The 21,793-nt window shown below is 39.5% G+C and overlaps 2 protein-coding genes across 2 annotated transcripts in view; one reads left to right on the top strand and one right to left on the bottom strand.

Annotated features, from left to right (window-relative positions):
• LOC134648257 (uncharacterized) overlaps positions 1 to 17,434 on the bottom strand; it is a 31,545-nt gene extending 14,111 nt beyond the window's left edge. The window contains exons 1-11 of the mRNA XM_063502746.1: positions 15,516 to 17,434; positions 15,217 to 15,424; positions 14,450 to 14,597; positions 13,954 to 14,066; positions 12,504 to 12,592; positions 10,719 to 10,743; positions 9,884 to 10,010; positions 9,701 to 9,798; positions 9,417 to 9,491; positions 8,677 to 8,729; positions 7,976 to 8,163 (exon numbers count right to left, since the gene is read on the bottom strand). Of these exons, the coding sequence (XP_063358816.1) occupies positions 7,976 to 8,163; positions 8,677 to 8,729; positions 9,417 to 9,491; positions 9,701 to 9,798; positions 9,884 to 10,010; positions 10,719 to 10,743; positions 12,504 to 12,592; positions 13,954 to 14,066; positions 14,450 to 14,597; positions 15,217 to 15,424; positions 15,516 to 17,260 (2,869 nt within the window). The 5' untranslated portion in view covers positions 17,261 to 17,434. The remainder of the gene's footprint in view (positions 1 to 7,975; positions 8,164 to 8,676; positions 8,730 to 9,416; positions 9,492 to 9,700; positions 9,799 to 9,883; positions 10,011 to 10,718; positions 10,744 to 12,503; positions 12,593 to 13,953; positions 14,067 to 14,449; positions 14,598 to 15,216; positions 15,425 to 15,515) is intronic.
• A 485-nt stretch (positions 17,435 to 17,919) lies between these two features.
• On the top strand, positions 17,920 to 19,982 carry LOC134648097 (cyclin-Y-like protein 1). The gene has a single exon (XM_063502565.1). It carries the CDS (start codon positions 18,076 to 18,078, stop codon positions 19,084 to 19,086), a length of 1,011 nt encoding a protein of 336 aa, XP_063358635.1. The 5' UTR covers positions 17,920 to 18,075; the 3' UTR covers positions 19,087 to 19,982.
• Positions 19,983 to 21,793: the final 1,811 nt, after the last annotated feature.

The raw sequence follows: 21,793 nt of genomic DNA on the forward strand, positions 1-21,793 counted from the left end.
AACCCCAACGCAACTTTATTGACAGTACGAATAGCCCTCGTTAGGGGAGCTTCCTTTAACAGTTTTGTGCGAGTAACGGGTACAGCCAGCAATGGCGGCCGGCGGCGGCGCCACACGTGCCGGTCAGGCACGTACAGCGCGAGGGCGTGCAGGACCCCAGGGTTACACAACTCGCCTCTTAGCACCCTCACTACATATGAAGCAAGGGCAAGTTCCCGCCTCACCTCCAGCTTATTATAGCCCACCATTCCCAGCACGAAGAGTGTGGGATACAGCAAGGGATATCCAGGATATACACCATATAGTTTTAAGTAAAGGAGCCTAACATATTTATTTTGAATGCGTTCCATCATGGTTTTGTATTTAGCTTCGTGTGGACTCCAAATCACCGCGTTCCATTCGAGGTGACTCCTTACGAGGGCCACATACACTGCTCGTATCGCTGCAATGTTCGTGAAGTCCTTTGCTTGACGCATCAAGAAACCGAGGTTACGAAATGCTTTTTTGCAGACACTAATAACGTGGTCACGAATTGACAAATCGGCAGCTAAGCGGACTCCGAGATCGCGCACCTCCGACACTCGCTGCATTGGCTTTCCACCAATATCGTACAAATGGTGTTGGTCTAGCTACTGGAGAGAAATAAGTGGACTGTAAAACTTATGCAAAAATATATTAAAAACTACCAATTGACCGTTACAATAAATCAGAGCGCGGCGCGTACAGTCTATCGCGAGCGGGACGGGCGCGAGCCGTCGTGTTTCGTGTGTCGCGGTTGGTGAGATAATGGCGTACGCGGTGCGCGGGGCGCGGTGCGCGGGCGCGGCCGCGGATGGACGACCGGTTCTGCTCCGAGCGTCCAGGACTCATGAAGATGCGCTGGTGCTATCAGCACCATATACTCCCGGCGTTGAAGACCCATTGTCTTCAAGACTGTAGATCGGAAGAGGGCATATTGTATTAAAGGCTCGACGTATGATTCCCTTCTTTGTCTTGATGTCTGCTACTCTGGCGACTCCATCTTTCCCAGGTAGCACGTTGACGATACGGCCCATCAACCACATGAGAGGCGGTTGGTTGTTCTCCTTCACTACCACCATGGTTCCAACTTCAAGCTTTCCTCTTGAATGGCGCCATTTCGTTCTCTGCTGAAGGTTGAAGATATATTCGTTTGAGAAACGATTCCAAAAGTGCTGTTTGAGAACTTCTATGCGATGGAACCTTTGGAGACTTGAGATGTTCTGGCTGGAGACTTGACGATGTGGCACAGACGTGAGAGATCTCCCAATAAGGAAGTGAGACGGAGTAAGGGGTGTTAGGTCAGAGGGGTCGTCGGAAAGGGGGGTAAGAGGTCGTGAATTTAAAATTGCTTCGACCTGACTGAGGCATGTTGAAACCTCTTCAAAGGTTAGATGCGTAAGGCCCAACACTCTACGTAAATGATGCTTGACCGACTTTACAGCGGACTCCCATAAGCCGCCAAAATGAGGAGTGTACGCGGGAATAAAAGAGAAGTTAATACCTTCAGTGGCCCTATCCTTAGCTAAATCTTGATTCAGCACGTTAGCGAGCTCGTTGGCAGCGCCAACAAAGGTAGTACCATTGTCCGAGAATATGGTTCTCGGCTTCCCTCGACGAGCTATAAACCGATCGAGCGCTGCAATAAAAGCTTCTTTAGTAAGGTCAGAGACAAGCTCCAAATGAAGTGCCCGTGTCGCTAAGCAAACGAAAATACAAATATAAGCTTTCACGAGCTTGCAGCCTCTACCCTTGCGATCGGCTATCAAAATGGGTCCTGCGTAATCAGTGCCTGTTTCGATAAATGGAAATTCAAGATGTAACCGCTCCTTTGGTAAGTTTCCCATTACAGGTTGAATTGTTTCTGCTTTAAGCCTAATGCAGCGGATACATTGTCGAACAGTATGCTTTACTAAGTTAAGACCCCCAAGAGGCCAGTAGGTTTGACGTAAGATTGACATAAGTAACTGAGGACCTGCATGGAGGGCGCGGAGATGCAACATCCTAACTAAGAGCCTTATTATAGGTTGCTTACAACAAACAATTATAGGGTGCTTAACACCGTAATCGTAAAATGAATTACTAAGTCGACCGCCAACTCTGATAAGGCCAGAGTCGTAAAATGGGGACAAAGATTTAAGTCGACTTTGTTTTGATAACTCCTTTCCAAATTTCAGCAATTCATAATCTTCAGGAAAGGCAGTTTGCTGAGACATGCGAAGGATCAGAGTAGATGCAGCAGATAATTCAGATGCACTAAGGTAACCATGTTTTTTATTACTAGCATTTCGACAGTTGTACGTGAATCTATTTATGTAGGCAATTACCCGCTGTATCTTTGCATAATCTGAGCGATTATTTATCAAGGTTTGAATGGCATTGGTGTCATCTGAATTTGATGAAGTAATGACGAATGATTTATGAGTTATAATCTCTGGTAATGTGGTTTCACCTTCAGAACCAGGTGCAGTCGGCCAATGTGAAGGATCTGACGCTAAAAAAGGCGGCCCTGACCACCATAAAGACGCGGTTTGTATAAGATCCGCATCAAGACCCCGAGACACGAGATCAGCTGAATTTTCCTTAGAAGGAACGTAACGCCAACATTCCGGTTGAAAGCTATCTTGTATCTCGGAGATACGGTTTTTTACGAATGGCCTTAGAAGAGCCGGAGATGATTTTAACCAACCAAGGACAATCATGGAGTCGCACCAAAATATGCAACGTTCTGGTTTCATAGTCATTGACTCCAGGACCTTCGTACACAGTCTTGCTCCCAACAATGCTGCACAAAGTTCAAGGCGAGGGATGGTCGTGGCCTTGATGGGTGCGATTTTGCTTTTAGAGGCCAGAAGACGCACACACACAGAGCCATCCCCGGCCACGGAGCGGACATAAAGGCACGCTCCATATGCTTTTTCTGACGCATCAGTAAAAGTGTGGAACTCAATTGAAGCAGATGATTCACATGATATCCATCTTGGTATCTTTACATTATTTAGGTTAGGAAGTGATTTCGCAAAATTGTTCCATGATGCAAGTAAGCTGCCTGTAAGAGGCTGATCCCAATCAATTTTGTCCACCCACAACCTTTGCATTAAAATTTTAGCTTCTACAATGCAAGGTGTAACTAAACCAATAGGGTCAAATACCTGTGCTATGGCTGATAATATAGTGCGTTTGGTGACTACGGAAGGAACTGTAATGTTTATTTGAAAAGTTAAAGTATCTTGAGTACAATGCCAGTTAATGCCAAGTGTCTTTGACAATTCTTTTTCGCTTAAGTTAACCGTATGATTAAGAGAAGGTTCATTATTGATTTGCTTCAAAACTTGTTCACTATTGGATTGCCACTTTCTAAGATTGAATTTTGCTGAGCGAAGAGTGTCTGTGACCTTTTGACACAGAGACACGGTATCAGCAATTGAATGTGACCCTGACAGGAAGTCATCTACGTAAAAGTCTTTAGATATTGCATCTTGAGTTTGCTTGTCTGAAGATTCCTGCGCCAATTGGAGAAGACAGCGTGTGCTAAGATAAGGAGCCGACGCTGTACCATAAGTCACAGTATTAAGTGTGTAAATTTTTATGGGTTGCGAGGGGTTAGATCGCCAAAGAATCTTTTGAAGAGACCGTTGATCCTCGTCAACAAGGATTTGTCGGTACATTTTCTCTATGTCCGCAGACACTACATACCTATGTTGCCGGAATCTAAGTAGGATAGAGAATAAATCATCTTGAATTCTAGGACCTACTAACTGGATGTCGTTTAGGGACTTTCCAGACGTGGTGGCAGCAGACGCGTCAAAGACCGCCCGCAGCTTGGTAGTTGTGCTAGATTCCCTCAAAATTCCATGGTGTGGTAGAAAGTATGATGGTCGCGAAGGGTCATGAAAACTTTCGCTCATGTGACCTAAGGTTTCATATTCAGTCATAAACTCACTGTACCGCTCTCTAAATAAAGGGTCCCTATCAAACTTTCGCTCTAAGGAAAGGAACCTGCGTCTAGCCAGTTCGAAAGAGCTTCCCAATACGTCTGGTGACTCCTTCAACGGCAAAGTGACTACAAAGCGTCCCTCTTCATCGCGTTTTGTTGTAGTGGTAAAGGTTTGTTCACATGTATTTTCGTCTACAGTGAGATTATGTTTTGAAGGTATTGTGTCAAGCTCCCAAAATGGAGTAAGATCTATGCCCGTTTGCTGGTCATTAAGAAAGAAACAAACAGGATTATGACGTTTATTAAGACTTGGCTGACACAAAGCTCCTACGACAAGCCAGCCAAGTTTTGTTTCCGCAAGGAGTGGATTTTGTTTTCCAAGATCTACACGCCCCGAACCAAGTACAGCCCAAAAGATTTGAGCACCGACAAGAAGATTAATTGAAGACGGTTCATAATAAGATGGGTCAGCTAAACAAAGTCCTGAAGGTATTGGTATTTCATTAACGTCTAAAAATTGATCAGGAATGGGTTGTGTAACTTTTGGCAATATGTAACAATCAATGTCTGTCTTAAAAGTTCCATCACGAGACTCCATATGAAGAGAGCAAGCCTGTACACTTTTCGACTGTTGATCGTTTAGACCAGAAGTTTTACAAATAATAGGACGTGTTGGCAATGATAGCTTATTAGTCAAACTCTGCGAAATGTAATTTGCTGTGCTGCAATTATCTAGCATGATTCTCACTGTGTGCAACTGACCCTTGCTGTCACTGACCTTCACCAGAGCTGTGGAAAGAAATACATGTGGCGATACGTTACCCACGACGTGATTGTTTGCCGACAATGCTACATGTTCTGCCGGGGCATTTGTGTCGTTATGCTTGTGCAACAACGTATTGTGCCTGACCTTGCAATATTTACAATGACTAAGACTGCATTTCGACTCATGATGTCCCGGGCGCAGGCAGTTAAGGCACACTTTATACTCTTTGGCCTTATTCCAACGTTCGTCAATCGGCAAGGCTCTGAAGGTGTCACAATTAAAGATATAGTGGGTCTTGTTACACAAAGGACAAGGTTTAATATGATTTTTTGCAGTATCATGTTGACTTGAAGAGGCTAGGAAACTTTTAGGCTTACTGACTGACGCCTCTGCCTTGGACTTATTGTTTTTGGATTCTTCTAATGTTTCAAGAAGATTACACCTGTTACTCAAAAATGTAAGAAAGTTGTCAAGTGAAGGAGGCTCTGACAATGAGTTCCTATGCTCCTCCCATTTTCTACTGGTAATGTTGTCTAACTTGGAGGACATTATATGAATGACTAATGTGTCCCAATGATTAACTGGCTGATCAAGGGTAGCCAATGCTCTAAGATTTTTATTTGCGGTGTCAACTATTTGACGAAGACCTTGACAAGACTCCCGGTGAATCGGGTCTATGTTGAAAAGAGCTTGAACATGATTATTTACCAATAATTGTTTGTTGTCGTACCTATCGCATAGCAGTTTCCATGCTGCATTATAATTTTCTGCTCTGAAATCTAAGCTACGTATCACTATGGCCGCACTTCCGTGAAGAGAAGCACGAAGGTAGTGGAATTTATTGATATCATCTATGCTTTTCTCCGTATGAATTAATGAGACGTAAATATCTTTAAATTCCAACCAATTTTGACAGCCGCCGCTAAAATGTGGTAGGTTTATTTTTGGCAGACGTACGTTACTTTGTCTACATGATATGACAGTCGGGCACTCATCGGAACCTACCTCAGACCTGGCGCCAGCGTACTCCTTAGCCCGCTGACTACGATGTCGCTCCAACAACTCCCGTGCGGTCGCTAGCTCGTGGTAATAAGTCCCTTCAAACTGCTCTCGATCGGTATACAGCTCGCTGGGGTCCTCCACTAGCTGCTCCAACTCGCCCTGAAACGTGTCGTATGACTCATATAAAGCATCTATTTTATTTATGCGTAGGTCTAATTCGACCAATTGTGGTTCGCTCAATTGTTCACAAGATTTAGCTGTTGCTAAATAAGCAGTAAATTGCGTAAGCTTAGCTTTAACTGTACCACGTTTCTTAATTAATTCTTTGCAGCGTGCTTCTGTATTCATTATGCAGTGAAAAATTGAAAAGACAATAAGTGAAATGAAATTACTAAGTGCTCTAAGCAATATGTTACTCGTACCTAATTGAAAAAAAATAGCAACACTATCCTCAACTTTGCTCGTAACTTTTCGCAGGCGCTTAAATTTTTATATGTGATGAGCTGATAATGAAATTGCTATTAAAAAATCGTAAGGATCTAAAACGCGTTTCTCGACCAACCCACTTTATATTTTGAAAAATAATTATGATTACAATTTTGATTTCTAATTAAATTACTTTGCAAAAATGACGAAAATAATGATGGAAGTTGAAAATAAAGCTTTGAAAGACTGAACAATATAACTTTAACATGCAACTATGAACTAAGATCGAAGCACTTTTAATGGTTTGTTTTGATTGTAATTTTAATGGAAAGATTTTTAAAAGCTAATGTATTTTTATAGGAATGCAAACTAAAATAAGGGAAATATTGGAATGATCTCACAGTTATGCTATCCGTAGTTGTAAGCCGGTAGGTAGTGAGCTCCAATCCTGGTGATTTTCCTGTCCGTGATTTTTATGATGTTTGCACTCGTTTTTCACCCGGTGTTGCTTATAGATCCAAGATAATGCTGTTCTGCAGGGGCCGTGCACTTTGAAGTTATGATGATCACGGCGAAGACCTCAGTTTTATTTATGTAGCAATCTCGAAGACAACTGAAGACGGGCGATTGTAGTTGTATGCTTCGAACGACGGATGCGATATTAACGATTTTATTTCAAATCGCGCTTGTAACGGTCCACTGTCATCTACTACGGCGTTTAAGGACCATATGTTGGTCTAGCTACTGGAGAGAAATAAGTGGACTGTAAAACTTATGCAAAAATATATTAAAAACTACCAATTGACCGTTACAATAAATCAGAGCGCGGCGCGTACAGTCTATCGCGAGCGGGACGGGCGCGAGCCGTCGTGTTTCGTGTGTCGCGGTTGGTGAGATAATGGCGTACGCGGTGCGCGGGGCGCGGTGCGCGGGCGCGGCCGCGGATGGACGACCGGTTCTGCTCCGAGCGTCCAGGACTCATGAAGATGCGCTGGTGCTATCAGCACCAAATGGTTAATTGGCCTATGCGCACGACTAAACGAAATTACCGTGCACTTGGTTTCGTTGAAATATAACTTATTGTCTACACTCCATTGGACAACCTTGTCAATGTCCCCCTGCAATTTAAGACAATCCGAGATATCCTTAACAACGCGGACCAGTTTTAAGTCGTCAGCAAATAGGAGGCAGGTAGAATCCCTCACTGCATCAGGAAGATCATTGATCATTAGTATAAATCCCAACGGCCCCAAATTACTGCCTTGACTTACACCTGATCTTACGTAGTACGGCTGAGATTTGCTGCCAGAGCAATCCACATACTGTTGCCGGTCGCGCATGTAGCTGGCAAAGAACTCAAGAGTATGTGGCGTGCAGCCGGCAATCGCAAACTTCGTCAACAAGATATCGTTGTCTACCGTGTCGAATGCCTTACGGAAATCGAAGTATGCTACGTCTACCTCGTGACCTGCGTCTACTGCCGGAACTATGGGGCATGAATGAACCAGTACAGCGGTCTGACACCGCTACAACGCGATTGGTTCGCGAGTTGGCATAACGCGCGCGATTGGTCGCAACTAGTTGCGTTAGACTGCACGATTGGCTTGAGTTCGTGAGTTACACCGCTGAACTAGTACCATTTTTAGTGCTCGTACGGCCCGTCCCGTGATATGTGTCAATGGTTTTAACGGTGATATACATTACAAGCTCTCGTGACCTTTACAGAGTTTTCCGGCAGGTGCATTATGTGCACGAGGTTCGTGTTTTGGACGCTATGGTAGGTACCTACTTATTAGTATAGTTACTCCCTCCTTCTCCTTACCTACCTTCATAAACCCAGTCAGCGTGTCCGTTGTATATGACGCCGGGTATACCGTCGTCGGTGAGCTGTATGGCCTCGCCCGAGTTCTCGGGCAGATAGTAAACGTTGTTGTCCAACACGTAAGCCAAAGAGTGGCCGCCGCCAAAGATACAGAGTTGGAGACGCTGGTGGTCGGCGATATACGTCACTTCCCTGTGATTTATAAAGGCGTTAGAAATTAGAATGCGCAGATAATTCAAAGAAGTGGGAGCAAACTTACTTTAGTGCTTTTAAGAGGGGGCGTAAAGCCAGTAAATTAGAATGGAACAAAAGATATGGCTCTCGGCGTGAAACTTACGACGGAAGATGTGGCCATCGCGCGAGTTGTTTTTTTTTACGATTTAGTAAGTTCTTGGTTGGAGTCTGCCCTTGCAAGTAGGTAGGTATAATCTATTTTCCGTGTGATTTAATTCATGGCATTTGCCTTTGTAGGTAAGTACCTACAATTTAGCATTAACCCCCTCTTAATTACAGCACCATCCTCAATTTCATCCTGCTATGCCTTAATAAGGCTAACTGTTTTATGACATTATTTTCAATTTGAACGCCTTGAACTCGTCATCGTGAGATGTCGTGCCCATAGCGCCAAGAAATCTAAATATAAAAAAGCTGGATAATAATACTATTCAATATGTATGTATGTATGTATGTATATTGGAAACTTACTGTGTGGCAATATGATAGAGAGCAAACCTCGCCGTGGTTGAATATCTGTACACCTAAAACAATGGTAACACATCATTTAAAGAAACATTTTTGTAAGGAAAGTAAGAAACTAATTTTATTTCTAGTTTCTATTGAATAGAAGTGCAATAAATTCCGTAAGTTAAGATAGGTAAATTTGTCACGAGAAACGTATATACTTATATAAAAAATGTTTATTACATGCCTATCTATCCGAATCCAGTCAATATTCTTATCAAATTATTACTTGTCAATTATCTAACATAAGGTAGATAAAATATAATTTAGCTTTGTATGCAGATAGGTACGTAAAATAATTGTAAATTGTTATAGTTGTTCACTATAGCGTGAATGACATGCCGAAATTTAGTAAATACCTACAGTAGCAATAATGGGTCACTTTCTTCATAAATTTCCGTACAAATCGACTTGTTTTTATTGCCTCGGAGTACGCGGACCTAAATGAGAAGAGAAATGATTCCAAATTCCATACGTATTCGTAACTCAGTGGAAGATTTTGTAATAGTGAAATTGCGCTTATGTTGTACAATAGGGAACTCTATCTATCCACTAAATGTTATCAAAAAATCGGACAAAAATTAAAACAAAATAAAAATCGACCCAAATTGTATTATTGTGTGTATCACGATATAGGTTTAACTAGAATATGAAGGTAGCTGTGCACCTACCTACATTGTACATGTAAAACTGTAAGTACTTACTTGTTCAACTTCACTCGGAGCCAAAATATATTCTCTATCCGCTGACAAAATGGGGCTGGATGTATTCAGGAATTCCTGTTCATAAAAATATAGAATTTAACAGGTAGGTAAATACCACAGACAATACATAAGTAAATACATATTAGGTATCTGTTGCCAGATCAAAAGGCTAGAGGCAAATATAATTACACATTAAAATACAAGTCTAGTATAATTAAGTGTTTAAGTACATAGTAAACAAATAACTACAAAATACCTATATCTTATTTTGTACTAAGACATACCATAAGTTCGCCAGACACGAGCACACTGCTTTCTTGAATTGAGGCATCGTAAACATAAATACCGGGTTCGCCAGGAATTACATAAGTGAACTCAGTGTCTGAAAAAAAATGTAAAAGTGTAAGCTAAACGCGCCTGGCGAGTAAAAATTATAACGCCTACAAAAACGGAATAGCAATTATCACCCGAAATCCAAGTTCCTGTGAACCCCCGTTGAGTGAAGTCTCCCCTTAACCACTCTTCCATTGTGATGGGAAACTGGGCCGAGGCCACCGACAGGAGTGCCACCATGTAGCACCACGATACCAGACCCTTGAAAACGGTAATACAAGGTCATATTTAGGAACTCAAAGCATGGCATCATTTAGACTATTTAGAGCTTTGTTCAGTTTTCCGATTGTAAGGCATTTATTTCAATTAAGTACAAGCCTGTTGAGAAGTTATTCATGTGTAAGTAATCAATGAAATCAAGAAAATGTTTAATGGGCGGTAATGCAGCCATGAACCAAGATAGGTGGTGCCACGCTATCTAGATTCTACAATAATAGAAATACTACTCACCATGTTGTTGGTCAAAATACCACCGCTAAAATTAAGACAGCAGCGGCCGACGGTAGTAATCCGCCAGAACGACTACTTTCAACTTTATCGCCAAGAATTACAACTCTTATCCCATTGATAAGAAACATATCTGAAGATATTGATAATTTAAATAATTGCGGCGATTATCCTCATTGTAAAATATTGGATATCAGGCTTCGATAACAAATGTAGATCATTATGTATTTATTTATCTGTAGGTAAGATAGGTACAATACTTAATCTCGGGTCACTATGGAGTAAAGTGTATGACCTCACTAAATTAAATCTGATTAATAGTAGGTCTATTTTGCCAACTTGCACCATTCAACCCGGGGTTAACCCGTTAACACAGTGTCAAATTGTACTGGTAACCGGTAACTCCAGTTCTAATCCCGGGTTAGTGGGATGGTGCAAGAGGCCGTTTCTTTTCCCATGTACCTTTACCACTACCACCAGTTTGGCACTGACATAAACGTCATCGAGAACGTAATTTAGGTACTTTCTATGCATCTCGCTCGTACTCGCATATTAGTGCAATCGAGATGTATAGAAAGTAAATTACGTTCTCGAAAGCGTTTATGTCAGTTCTGACACTGTCAATGACTCATGGTACGGGCTCTTGTCAAAACAGTAACATGTTTGGTGGTAACTAAATTATCAAGCCCTATCTGTCTTTGGCCCTATTTTGCGCGTTCAAACGCGCCTGTTGTATTTTTATGTGCAATAAAGTTTAAAACAGATTATTAATGGTCAACTTTTGGCAACCCGAGTTACCACATGTTCCGAACCTAACAACGCCAGATGGCGTATGTAGATGGGTCTCTATTGTTTCCCAAATAGTTTTAAGCCATAATGTAATGTTTGCCCGCATTTTCGTTAGTCATAATACTCATAATTCATTTGGTTCAGAAACGCGTCACTTTTCAGGACTGCCATAAAACAAATCCAACCTAACCTATCTATAGGATAACCTAACGAAAATCCTGAAATGTTAACGGTTTCAGTTTTATGACTAATGATAATATGACAAACAATACATTATAACTTAAAACTTTATGGGAAACAACGGGACCCCTATGTGGGTACCTACATTAGCTCTCATATTCCAAGCACGAATTTGTCTTAAGAATTCACACACCTAATACAACCAATAAATTTGTAAAAAAAGGTTAAATTTCAGGGTTCGTTAAAAAATCTGTACATAGTCTATTTTTTTATTCGGTAGACTAAAATGACATTTCATAGTATGAAATGACACATGATGTTCATACTAAGAAATATCATTTTAGTCTACCGTATAAAAAAATAGACTTTAGGATTCCATGACGTATGAAATAAAACAGGACATAAAATGTAATATTGTTTATTGAACATCAAACAATGGAAGTTTGTGGAAAACATTTCTGTATGGATATCACACAATTCCCTAAGTGTTCATTCTAAGACTATAAAATATAGGCGGACAGTGGATGATGATAAATTCACAATTCATATAGATCCACTTCCTTATATTTAGTAACGGCGAGCTCCTCTGGCATACAATCTTAGATATCCATTGTAAGCTCCTCAATGGCTGAAAATGTTTAATATCCAACGCCATGTCTGTCGAAGTCATATTCTGATTGTTCATTAAATCTTCCATGTCATTACATATGTCAAGCATAATTGTATTTCGGAGTCTCATTTGAGCGTAGAGTTGCAATAGCTACTGAATGACCAACGGTCTCGAGATGTCGCAACTTTCGACGACGCCACCAAGTGGTAATTTGTTGACACTGTTGGCAGGGCATATCAGCGACGTAGTCTCTATACCTCCACGGCGTCCCGAGAATGTCCCCTCTCAGTTATCGAACGCGATCAGCGACGACCAATTAAATCATAGGATTCCATCCAAGCGTGCCTTTCTATAACATTTTGTAGAAAATAAAATCAAATGTCTCTCTCATGACAATTTTGTTTCTGTTGAACCTACATTTAACTTACAATAAACCTGAACTTAGATGTTCCTCTAACAATAGTTATTAAAGTAAAAGATAGGTCTTCAAAATTAATTAGTGAAACCTGGAAAGAAAGATCGCTAGAGCGACAGATTAGTCGAGATGAGCATGAAGTGTTTTGTTTTAAAGAAATGATAGTGTTGTGTGTGTGTGTGTGTGTGTGTGTATATATGTATGTGTGTGTGTGTAATGTAAGATGGATGAGCGAGTATGGGACGGACCATGCTAGTGGCGGCGGTGGGTGCGACGTAGTTCCTGCATGCGGCGCTCATGCTCGGCCATGTGTTGGCGCCGCTGCTCCTCTTTTATGGCGATCTGAAAAGGATTTTTTTTTTCAAAAAACATTTTGATACATCATGCTTTTAACCGCCCATAGTAGTTCTATCGTTTCATTCAATTTAGAATTTTTATTCTGACAAATCAAAATTACATTACGCCGCTATACTTACTCAACCTCGTATCTGCAACACTCATTTGATGACAAAAACACCCGTATTACGAATGAAAGAAAAGCGACATTTCCATCAAATGATTGTTGCAGATATGAGGTTGAGTAAGTATAGCGACGATTTGTCCTAGCACATTTTGACTTCTGGGTGGCTAGTAGTTATTACTGATTGTGCTTTTCTTATAACAGTGTGAACTAAATACTCAATTGAGAAAATTCCAACAAGCCCAAACACAATGAGGTAGCATTATTTAATCACAGAGTTGCTATGGCCACCTATACAAAGCCTATGGCCGGTCTCCATCACCAGATCAGCTTGATGGTACCATATGTGCAGTTTAACACATTCAGTGCCTAAAATGATCTAAGGGTTCTAAGGACTCATTATGCTAAAAGGTATCTCATCATCATCAAACGCTGTAATTATAATAGCTGTAACACACATCGTTGTATACTATTCGGTGAGCTTATGTCGAAAGTAGGTCTACATTTTATTTTTTTTCTTTACATTTTTTATAAATAAATATTCCATGTGTATACTTTTTATAACGAGGAATAGTAGGGCTATTTCATGAAATTTTTATTTTATGAGTATATATTAAAATAAGAAATATTTTGGCATTTATTCGGAAAAAAATAAAATAGCAAATATTAATTTTAATTTTTTTTTTCAAATTATTTATATGAAACCATAAAAATTAAATATCAGAAATGAATTTAGCATCCTTGAGTTACACGAAAATGATACCAAACTTGACCAAATAGCAAAACTTTATTTTTTACAAATTCGGGGGGCACCCCCCCTGAAGTCAAAATTTTGCATCAAAAATTCGATTGGCTCCCCTTCCTAATCAACCTGTGAGTCAAAAGGAGCAACTCTGCAAAAGGAAATTCCATCATCATCATTTGCCGTATAATTAAGTCCGCACCAGGGACTATGTCCAGACCCCCCCAATTTGAAATGACGTAATTTATGAATAGCCCCCTACGAGCGTAGCTGATAACACGGGAAAAACCGTATGTAGCGAAAAGCGCCTACGAACAGTGAACTCGCCTAGCGAGTCGCTGGCACTGAATGTGTTAATCTCAATCAAATAATGGGAAGTGGGTCTAATTTAGCCCATTAGTCACAATACTAGTTTTAGAATTAGACCATGAGTAAACTGCTAACAGTTAGTTATAGGTCTTTAGAAATATAGTGTTTCATTATGAAATATTAAAAAATCACCATTTCATCAGATAGCGGCAACCAATATATGCATGGAGTGGATTTAGTCTTCCTGAATAGATCGTCCAACAGCTTAGCTGGAGCTTCTTCCTCTTTCTTCTTGAATTTCTTTGCTGTAATACACAATGTTCACATCATTATACAAGTATAATAAAATAACATGTCCATAAAGCCGAAATACCCTATGATATTATTCATCTTCCCAATATTTTATTTTAATATGTATAATGAAATATTATAATTATTGGATAGGGTCACTTGTCCTATATTGAAACAATCGTACACAGTGAAACTTTGCGATATCTCGGAAACTAGGTGTTACAAGCTAGTGCCGTCTGTCAAGCAAGGGCAGACACAGGGACCTCTAGCTAAGTTGTGGAATTTTGGTCATGTAGCATTTAGCAACATGTGTTAAATATTTATGACAAAAATTGTTAACCATTTGACCTCCAAAGAAAGAAAGCTTATCCCAAAAAGTGTATACTCTAGGATTTACCTGGCTCTGGGCTTCTCTCAGGCGTGCGGTGTCGTCGCTTGTCCAGAATACGTTCATCTCTTTTAGGTCTCTCTTTGTCCTTGTCTTTCTCATTCTTGCCGAAGTCCCACTCCCGCACTGCAGCCGCCTTCCGCTCCCATGGTTTCTCCTGGAAAATTTATATAATAATAAAGTAAATGTTTTCAGAAATTGCAAATCTTGTGAGAAATAAAACATGCCTTCTATGTTAGGGAAAAAGTAAACCAGTATCTGCAATAATTATTAATAACAAATACCATGTGCAGAGTATAGTCGTAAATTTGGTATCTAATGATTACATGAACTTGAATACATTTTAAAACAATTGGAACTTTTTTTAATAAACATCTATTCTAGAGTTGTGGTGACGTGTCAAGTTTTTGTAACATTCTTCATTTACCAAATAAGACTTACTCACTGTATTGCTATAATCACAAAAAAAAACTTATAATGAATAATAGTGGGCCTATAAACATTATAGTTAAATGTATAAACCGTCACACCTAGATACCTACCTACTCCTAGGGCTACAAATAATTATGCCAGGAAAAAAAATTAAAACATTCAAATTGTGATTTACATACTTATCCAATATATTTGCCACTATTTTTTGGGGCATAGACTAAAGACTTGTCTTGACAACTATAAGATAGGGTTTTAAAGGTGTGTGCACGACCCTTTAAATGATAAATAAAAGTACGGGAGTAGAAAAAATATAAAATAGTACATTAAAAGATAAATATACATACCATATCCCCTCGTTCTCTTTTCATGTCTTGCTCCCGCAGCCAATCCTCCACAGTGCCAGGTATAGTAGTTGCCTGTGCATTGTCCGTATCTTGATTTGCCTTAGCTTTATCAAATGCCTCCTGAGAGGAAAAGTCCACCTGTAGGGTCTTTGGATTTGACACAGGCCAAGTAACTCCATGTAAGGCATGCCTGGTCTCAACTGCTTGACTGTTAACAAACATAAATTAAAACGTAAAAATATTTTCTCCATATAGCAAAATAAAACATTGATATGTTAAATGGATAGATAGATACTTACTCTTCAGTTTCATATTTAACAAAGCATCTCGACTTAATTCTGTCAATCCAAAAACCATCTTCTGAAATTCTTCCTGTCCGTTGTAGTAAGTTCTTCAGTTGAGGCAAAGTGAACGGTCTAACAAGGTTGGTGATATACAAAATACATGACTGCTTATTCCTGGGTGGACTTGGTGGTCGAGCAATAATGCTATCATCTTTTACAATTGATATTCTTCTATTCGCTGACAAGGGTTCTCTGAATTTTAATTTTTCAGGTTCCCTTTCTTCATATTCCTTTTTATGGTGCTCCAGGTGATCAGTATTGTCTATGACAATCTTAGGTAAAACAGGTCTCTCAACTTTGTCATTGGATTGAACTCGTTTGTGTTGTTTCTTTTCTTCAATGACCTCTTCAAATTCAACAGGTTTCACATCAGGAATAATATCTTTCAATATATCAGTAGAGATAGTTATAGACTTCTGGGTAGTGAGTTTACTGGACCTGGAGCCCCATCTCCTTTTCCGACTCACAACAATAGGAGCCGCTTGGCCATTCTGTATAGGTTCTTCATGTGACTGTGTTGAATCAGAGCGTTCAAGATCTCTATTATTTTTCTCCGTGCTGTGCTCTACTCTTCTCTCCTTTGCTGGTTCTGGAGAGGCAGACTGTCTTTGCTTCTTTTCTACATTTTCAGAGCTATCTACAACATCATTGTCATTAGTAGCTTTAGAACTTTCATTTTGAGAGGACTCTGCTTCCTCAGTTTTACTATTATTACTGCTATCTTCACTTTTACTTACCTCATGTTCACTCAGCGTCTCCTCCTTTTCTTGGGATCCTTCAGATTGCTCCTGTGACTCAGTCTTTTCAGCTTTGCTTTCAGTCGACTGTGTTGTAACTTTCGTATCATCAGCTTTTTCCGATTCCTGCGAAGACTGGGATGTTCCTTTTGATTCACTTTTAGGCGAACTATTCTTATCACGTTGTTTACTGTCCTCCGACTGGTTTCCTTTGACTTCAGCCTGTGGTGATGCAACTGTTGTATCAGCATCAGAAGTCTTCCCTTCAATATCAGATTCTTTAGAATGTGTGTCAGTTTGTGATTGTCCACATGCGGTAGGATTTTCTGACTCGATCACTTTATCTTCACTAGTAGTGGACATGGGCGTTTCATCAGGAACAGTATCACCTGCAGCTTCACTACTCTGAGAGATTTTAGGACTTTTAGGTTCTGAAGGCATCTCTGAATCGGCTTCATCGCCTTGGCTATCTTGGTTCTTCTCACACTCATCCTTGGACTCGCGCGCAGAGCGCTTGGAACGATGCTTACTCTTCTTGCGGTCCTCGACAGCCTCAACACTCGGTGTATCGCTGGAACTAGTAGCACGGGAGTGCTTCCTTCGGCTGCGCGGTGATCTGTCCACTCGCTCGGGCGTCGACGGAGGGCGAGTTAGGCATATTTTTAATTTTTGTATTTCTCCCGTGTCGCTGGGCACCTCTGCTGCTTTTACATGCCACACTTCGTGTCCATCTTCTGGTGAAACTTCTTTTTCTTTAGTAGGCGTCTGAGGTGGTTTTTGTTCCTGCTCAACGGGAGTCGCTTCTGCTTCTCGAACTGGGCTAGTCTCGTCAGCGGATTCTTCGGAAGAAGTAGACTGTTTACGTCGTCTAGATGTTCTGGTCTTTTTTGCCTTTTCCGTCGTTTTTTTCTCGGGAGAAGGCTTTGCTTTCTTGGTAGCTGTACGCTCACTTTTACGACGCATCGTACCAAAAACAGTATCCTTTATATACTAAAAATATTTTACTATTATTATATTAAAATATTGAAATATACTGAGATAAATACCGGTGTCTAAAACACTTTAAATTCACTAATTAACAACTTCAAACAGTCTCACAATGTCGCTCCTTCAACGAATGGCCGCCACCGGAAATTCACGCGTACGTACGCCATTTTGTTGGATGTCTATGGTTGGATAGTGATTAAAATGTTGCCAGCAATGCGCATCCTAAAAAACCATAAACAATGAATAACGCGGTTTTTTTTTTGCAAAAGCAAGCGCAGTAAAAAACGCCAAGCAACAAACTTAATGACGTTTCAGTTCTGTCAAATGGATAGAATCGAACCTGCAATAAAGTGAATGATAAATTTTCTCTTCTATTATTTTTTGCATTTCAGTGATATGTGACTAATTCTGTACGGATATGATGGTCGTTCTTGTCTACGTGACAGCGTGATAAAACGGTGTCCGTCACTTTCTTTCCCACGGTGTTAAACAGTGACAGTTATTTTATCACGTGGATAAAGATGGATAAAGCTATCCATAATAGGCTGGCAGATCACAATTTGTCGAGGTACCTAACTTTTATTTTTGCCTGATGTAATATATGCCGCACGTGTAACTGAATATTCATTTCATTAGAACGTATAGAATTGATGGTACATATTTGTTTCAGATACTATGGGTCTTTTATGTGATTCAAGTGACTCGGCACGCTATTTACGCGCGTTCAGACACTGGCAGTGCTTGTAGAATGATAACGACTTATCTATAGCGCTCATAATTTGCATTCGAAGATGGGTAACCAAAATAGTTGCTGTTGTTACCGGAGCCCTTCGCCGATCCGGAAGGACGTCGTGAAGCTGGAGGACTACCTCCCGGAAGGTGAAGTCAGTTCTAATAACATCCAGCACATCAGTGAGCGCGAGCCGGATGACGGCGATATCGACCCTTCGCAAGATCCTATAGCGAAAACCATCTTCATGGAAAGATCGAAGGCGTCTATAGAGAATGGCATCACCAGAAAGCGCAGCCAACACCAGATTGCGGACAACAAACTCAAAAAAAGCAGTTCTTGCTCTACTATCTATTTAGATGATAGTACTGTGTCACAACCTAATTTGAAGAATACTGTGAAATGTGTAGCCTTGGCTATCTATTACCATATCAAGAATCGAACATCTGAACGTAGACACGACATTTTTGATGAGAAATTACACCCGCTGAGCAAGGAAGGGGTGAGTGATGACTATGATAAATATAATCCTGAGCACAAACAGATATATAAGTTCGTAAGAACCTTATTTAATGCTGCACAACTAACAGCAGAATGCGCCATCATCACACTGGTCTACTTGGAGCGCCTCCTCATCTGTGCTGAACTAGATATTGCACCATCTAATTGGAAAAGAATAGTTTTAGGTGCCATATTGTTGGCCAGTAAGGTGTGGGACGACCAAGCTGTCTGGAATGTGGATTACTGCCAAATTCTAAAAGACATAACTGTAGAAGATATGAATGAGTTGGAGAGGCAGTTTCTAGAAATGCTACAGTTCAATATCAATGTTCCATCTAGTGTGTATGCTAAATATTATTTTGATCTGCGCACACTTGCTGAGGCAAATGACCTTGCTTTTCCCAGTGAACCACTGAGTAAGGAGAGAGCACAGAAATTAGAAGCTATGTCACGAGTCATGGAAGATAAAATATCTGCTGAAATTTCCAAGAATGGCATAAAGAAATGGTCAAGCTTAGACAATGTCAATTCAGGTGCTGGTGTGAGGAGAAGCGTGGCCATATTGTCTTAAATCAGTAGTCATGAGCCAAAACTTTGCAAAAAAAGTAAAGCAACCACTTTGGAGTATGTATTTGTGTATTTTGTATGAATATATTTAAATTATATTTAGAAATTTTGCACCAAATTTATAATTTGAACTGTAGCCTTCATTTTGCTAAGTTGACCAGAAACAGGTCTCGATCATATTTTTAAGATCTGACTTAAGACTTTATTCAGTGTTTATTGAGACATTTTTTTGTGGAAAGCCAATTAATAGCTGTGGCAGTAGTACCCTATAATCCTTACCTATGTAATTATTATTGTATTGGTGTTAGTCATGAAAATGAAAGACTTACAAGCGGTCCAATCATTGTTTTTAATACAACATAACTCTTAATTCTCACAATATTTTATTATAATTTATTAATGTTTTATCATAATACATTTTATGTTATCTTATCATATATTGGCTTCCAATTAATTTTATTCTTAGGCCATTAGAAGCACTTGTATATTTATAAATATAGGTTGCTTCCTAAACTTATGCTACTTAGTAATAATTAGATTTTATTAGGTAGTGCATCTGCATTTGACTGAAATGAAATAAATCTTGTGATTGTTGAATGAATGTTGTAGTCGACAGCTGTGCTTTTGTAATTATTTTACATTGTAACAATGCATTTAGAAATTCAAGCTAGTTCATAAACAAAATATGCCAAATTGTTATTTTGTATATCAAATTATATTAACAGATGGACATTTTATTTCAATAGTTATGAATTAATAAAAAATTGTATTCAAATGAAATGTTATTCCATTATTAGTATACAAATCAATTGCTGTATTATAATTTCACACAACCAATACTTTATGTATCTCTTAAATAACTAAGCGAAAATAAACATTTTATATGAGACTTTTAATTGACCACTTATTTCAATTTCTCACTCATTGTCAATAGCAAGGGGTCATCAATTAATTACGTCACACGTTTAGGGCGTGTGAGGTGGTCGAGAAAATGTGACATGTTGTGGTAAGGGGGAGGTGGAGTCACAATCTTATTCGTTTTTTTAGCATTAGAAAGAACTCTCAAGAAGGTAAGCGATCTTGACATGTCTTTTAATTGAAAAACGCTTTTTAAAAATCAAAAACTATTACTTATTAAAGCAGAAGAATATAAATGATCGTATTAGATTCATAATTGTTACATATTTGCCGTAACTTATTTTTTAAATGTGTTTTTCAATTAAGAGACACATCAAGATTGTTTACCTTATTTCTAATGCTAAAAATAAAAACGAACTATAGTGACGTCACTTTATCTTGTTCCTAATTGGTTTCGTGTTTTATACATTTTCTAATATTGCTTAAATCAAAAATATATATTATTAAAATAGTAATATGTAAGTAGGTACCTAATTCGAATTGCCGATTTCGTTGAAAACAAAATTGTCAAACATGTGACGTCATACCAGTAACAATGGGGGCAGGGGGAAAAGAAACCCGATATTCGTAATTTATGGATGACCCCCAAGATACAGGGTGATTGGAAATTTGCCGTATTCCTTGAAAGGGGTTATTCTATGATTCATTTGCAATGATTTAAGTCCAGTCAACCACGGGTCAAAACTCATTGGTTTTAAAGTTATTTGAGTTTTTAGGTTTTTGTTTAAAAAACCCGCCTTTCGACATAAAAGTGGTAATTGTGAAAAAACTATTTAATTTTTAATTTTTTCTAGCTGAAATGGTTGTTTAGCGATAAGGTAATTTTGATAGTAACCCGATGGGACCCTGGAGAAATCACAAGATAGCATTAACATTACATGAACCTTCACATTCACTGCCATTGAACACGTGTTTTACTGAAAGTTATTTGGTTATTATTTTACTAGCGGGTATTTAGGGTTCTCAAGGGTCGGCAACGCTTAAGTGGCTCCTGTGATGTTGCTTATGTCCATGGGCGACGATGACCGCTTCCCATCAGGTGGCTCGTCTGCTAGTTTGCTGACTATTACATAAAAAAAACCTAATTTTTTCAAAACAATACAAATTTAACCATATTTCCTACCTACACTATTGATTCCACATTCAACTGCCAATTTGTTTTGTATGATGGGAATGGGATGGGCCTTAAGGAAAAAAAACAACGGGTTGCACTCCGGGAGTGCTGGCAGAAGTGAAAACTCAATCACTATTGCAAAATGTCTGCAGCACTATGTATAGTTGAGGTTAATTAACGCCATCTAGCGTTATTTCGTCGCATTACTTGAAACCGCTAAGCACATCACTGTTAGTAGGTACTCGAGTTATATTAATACCAGTTAGATGAAACTCACTAGATGGCATTTAAATCGATAAAGAAAAACTCAATGACATTGTAAGTTTTTCGATCAGGTCACGTGATCTGTCGCGAGTTTAACATTTTTTCCCCACCTCAAAAAGTGCACAGCGCCGCTAGGCGTGTCTCACTCCGCGATTTCGTCGCTTTGCTACAGGTAGCTAAAAGTACATCTGTTTAGCCCCAATTTTGGGCAAAGCAATAAGCCGCGCGTGGCGCTGTCGCCACCTAGCGGCCATATCTGTGCTGATCGTAACAGACGCGTTTTGTTAGAGAGTGAGTCTTCTGTACTTAGTACTATTATTTATTCTGTGGCGCCGCTAAAGAAGTTTTCACTTCAAAAAAACTAATATCAATAATCATGGATAGGTTTATATTATGCAAAACAGCCACATAAGTT

Source organism: Cydia amplana, chromosome 5, assembly GCF_948474715.1.
Source record: "Cydia amplana chromosome 5, ilCydAmpl1.1, whole genome shotgun sequence".
Lineage (NCBI taxonomy): Eukaryota > Metazoa > Arthropoda > Insecta > Lepidoptera > Tortricidae > Cydia > Cydia amplana.

What these genes read in the sequence shown, in the direction of transcription:
- LOC134648097 (XM_063502565.1), top strand. Translation starts at nt 18,076, where the DNA reads ATGGGTAACCAAAATAGTTGCTGTTGTTACCGGAGCCCTTCGCCGATC.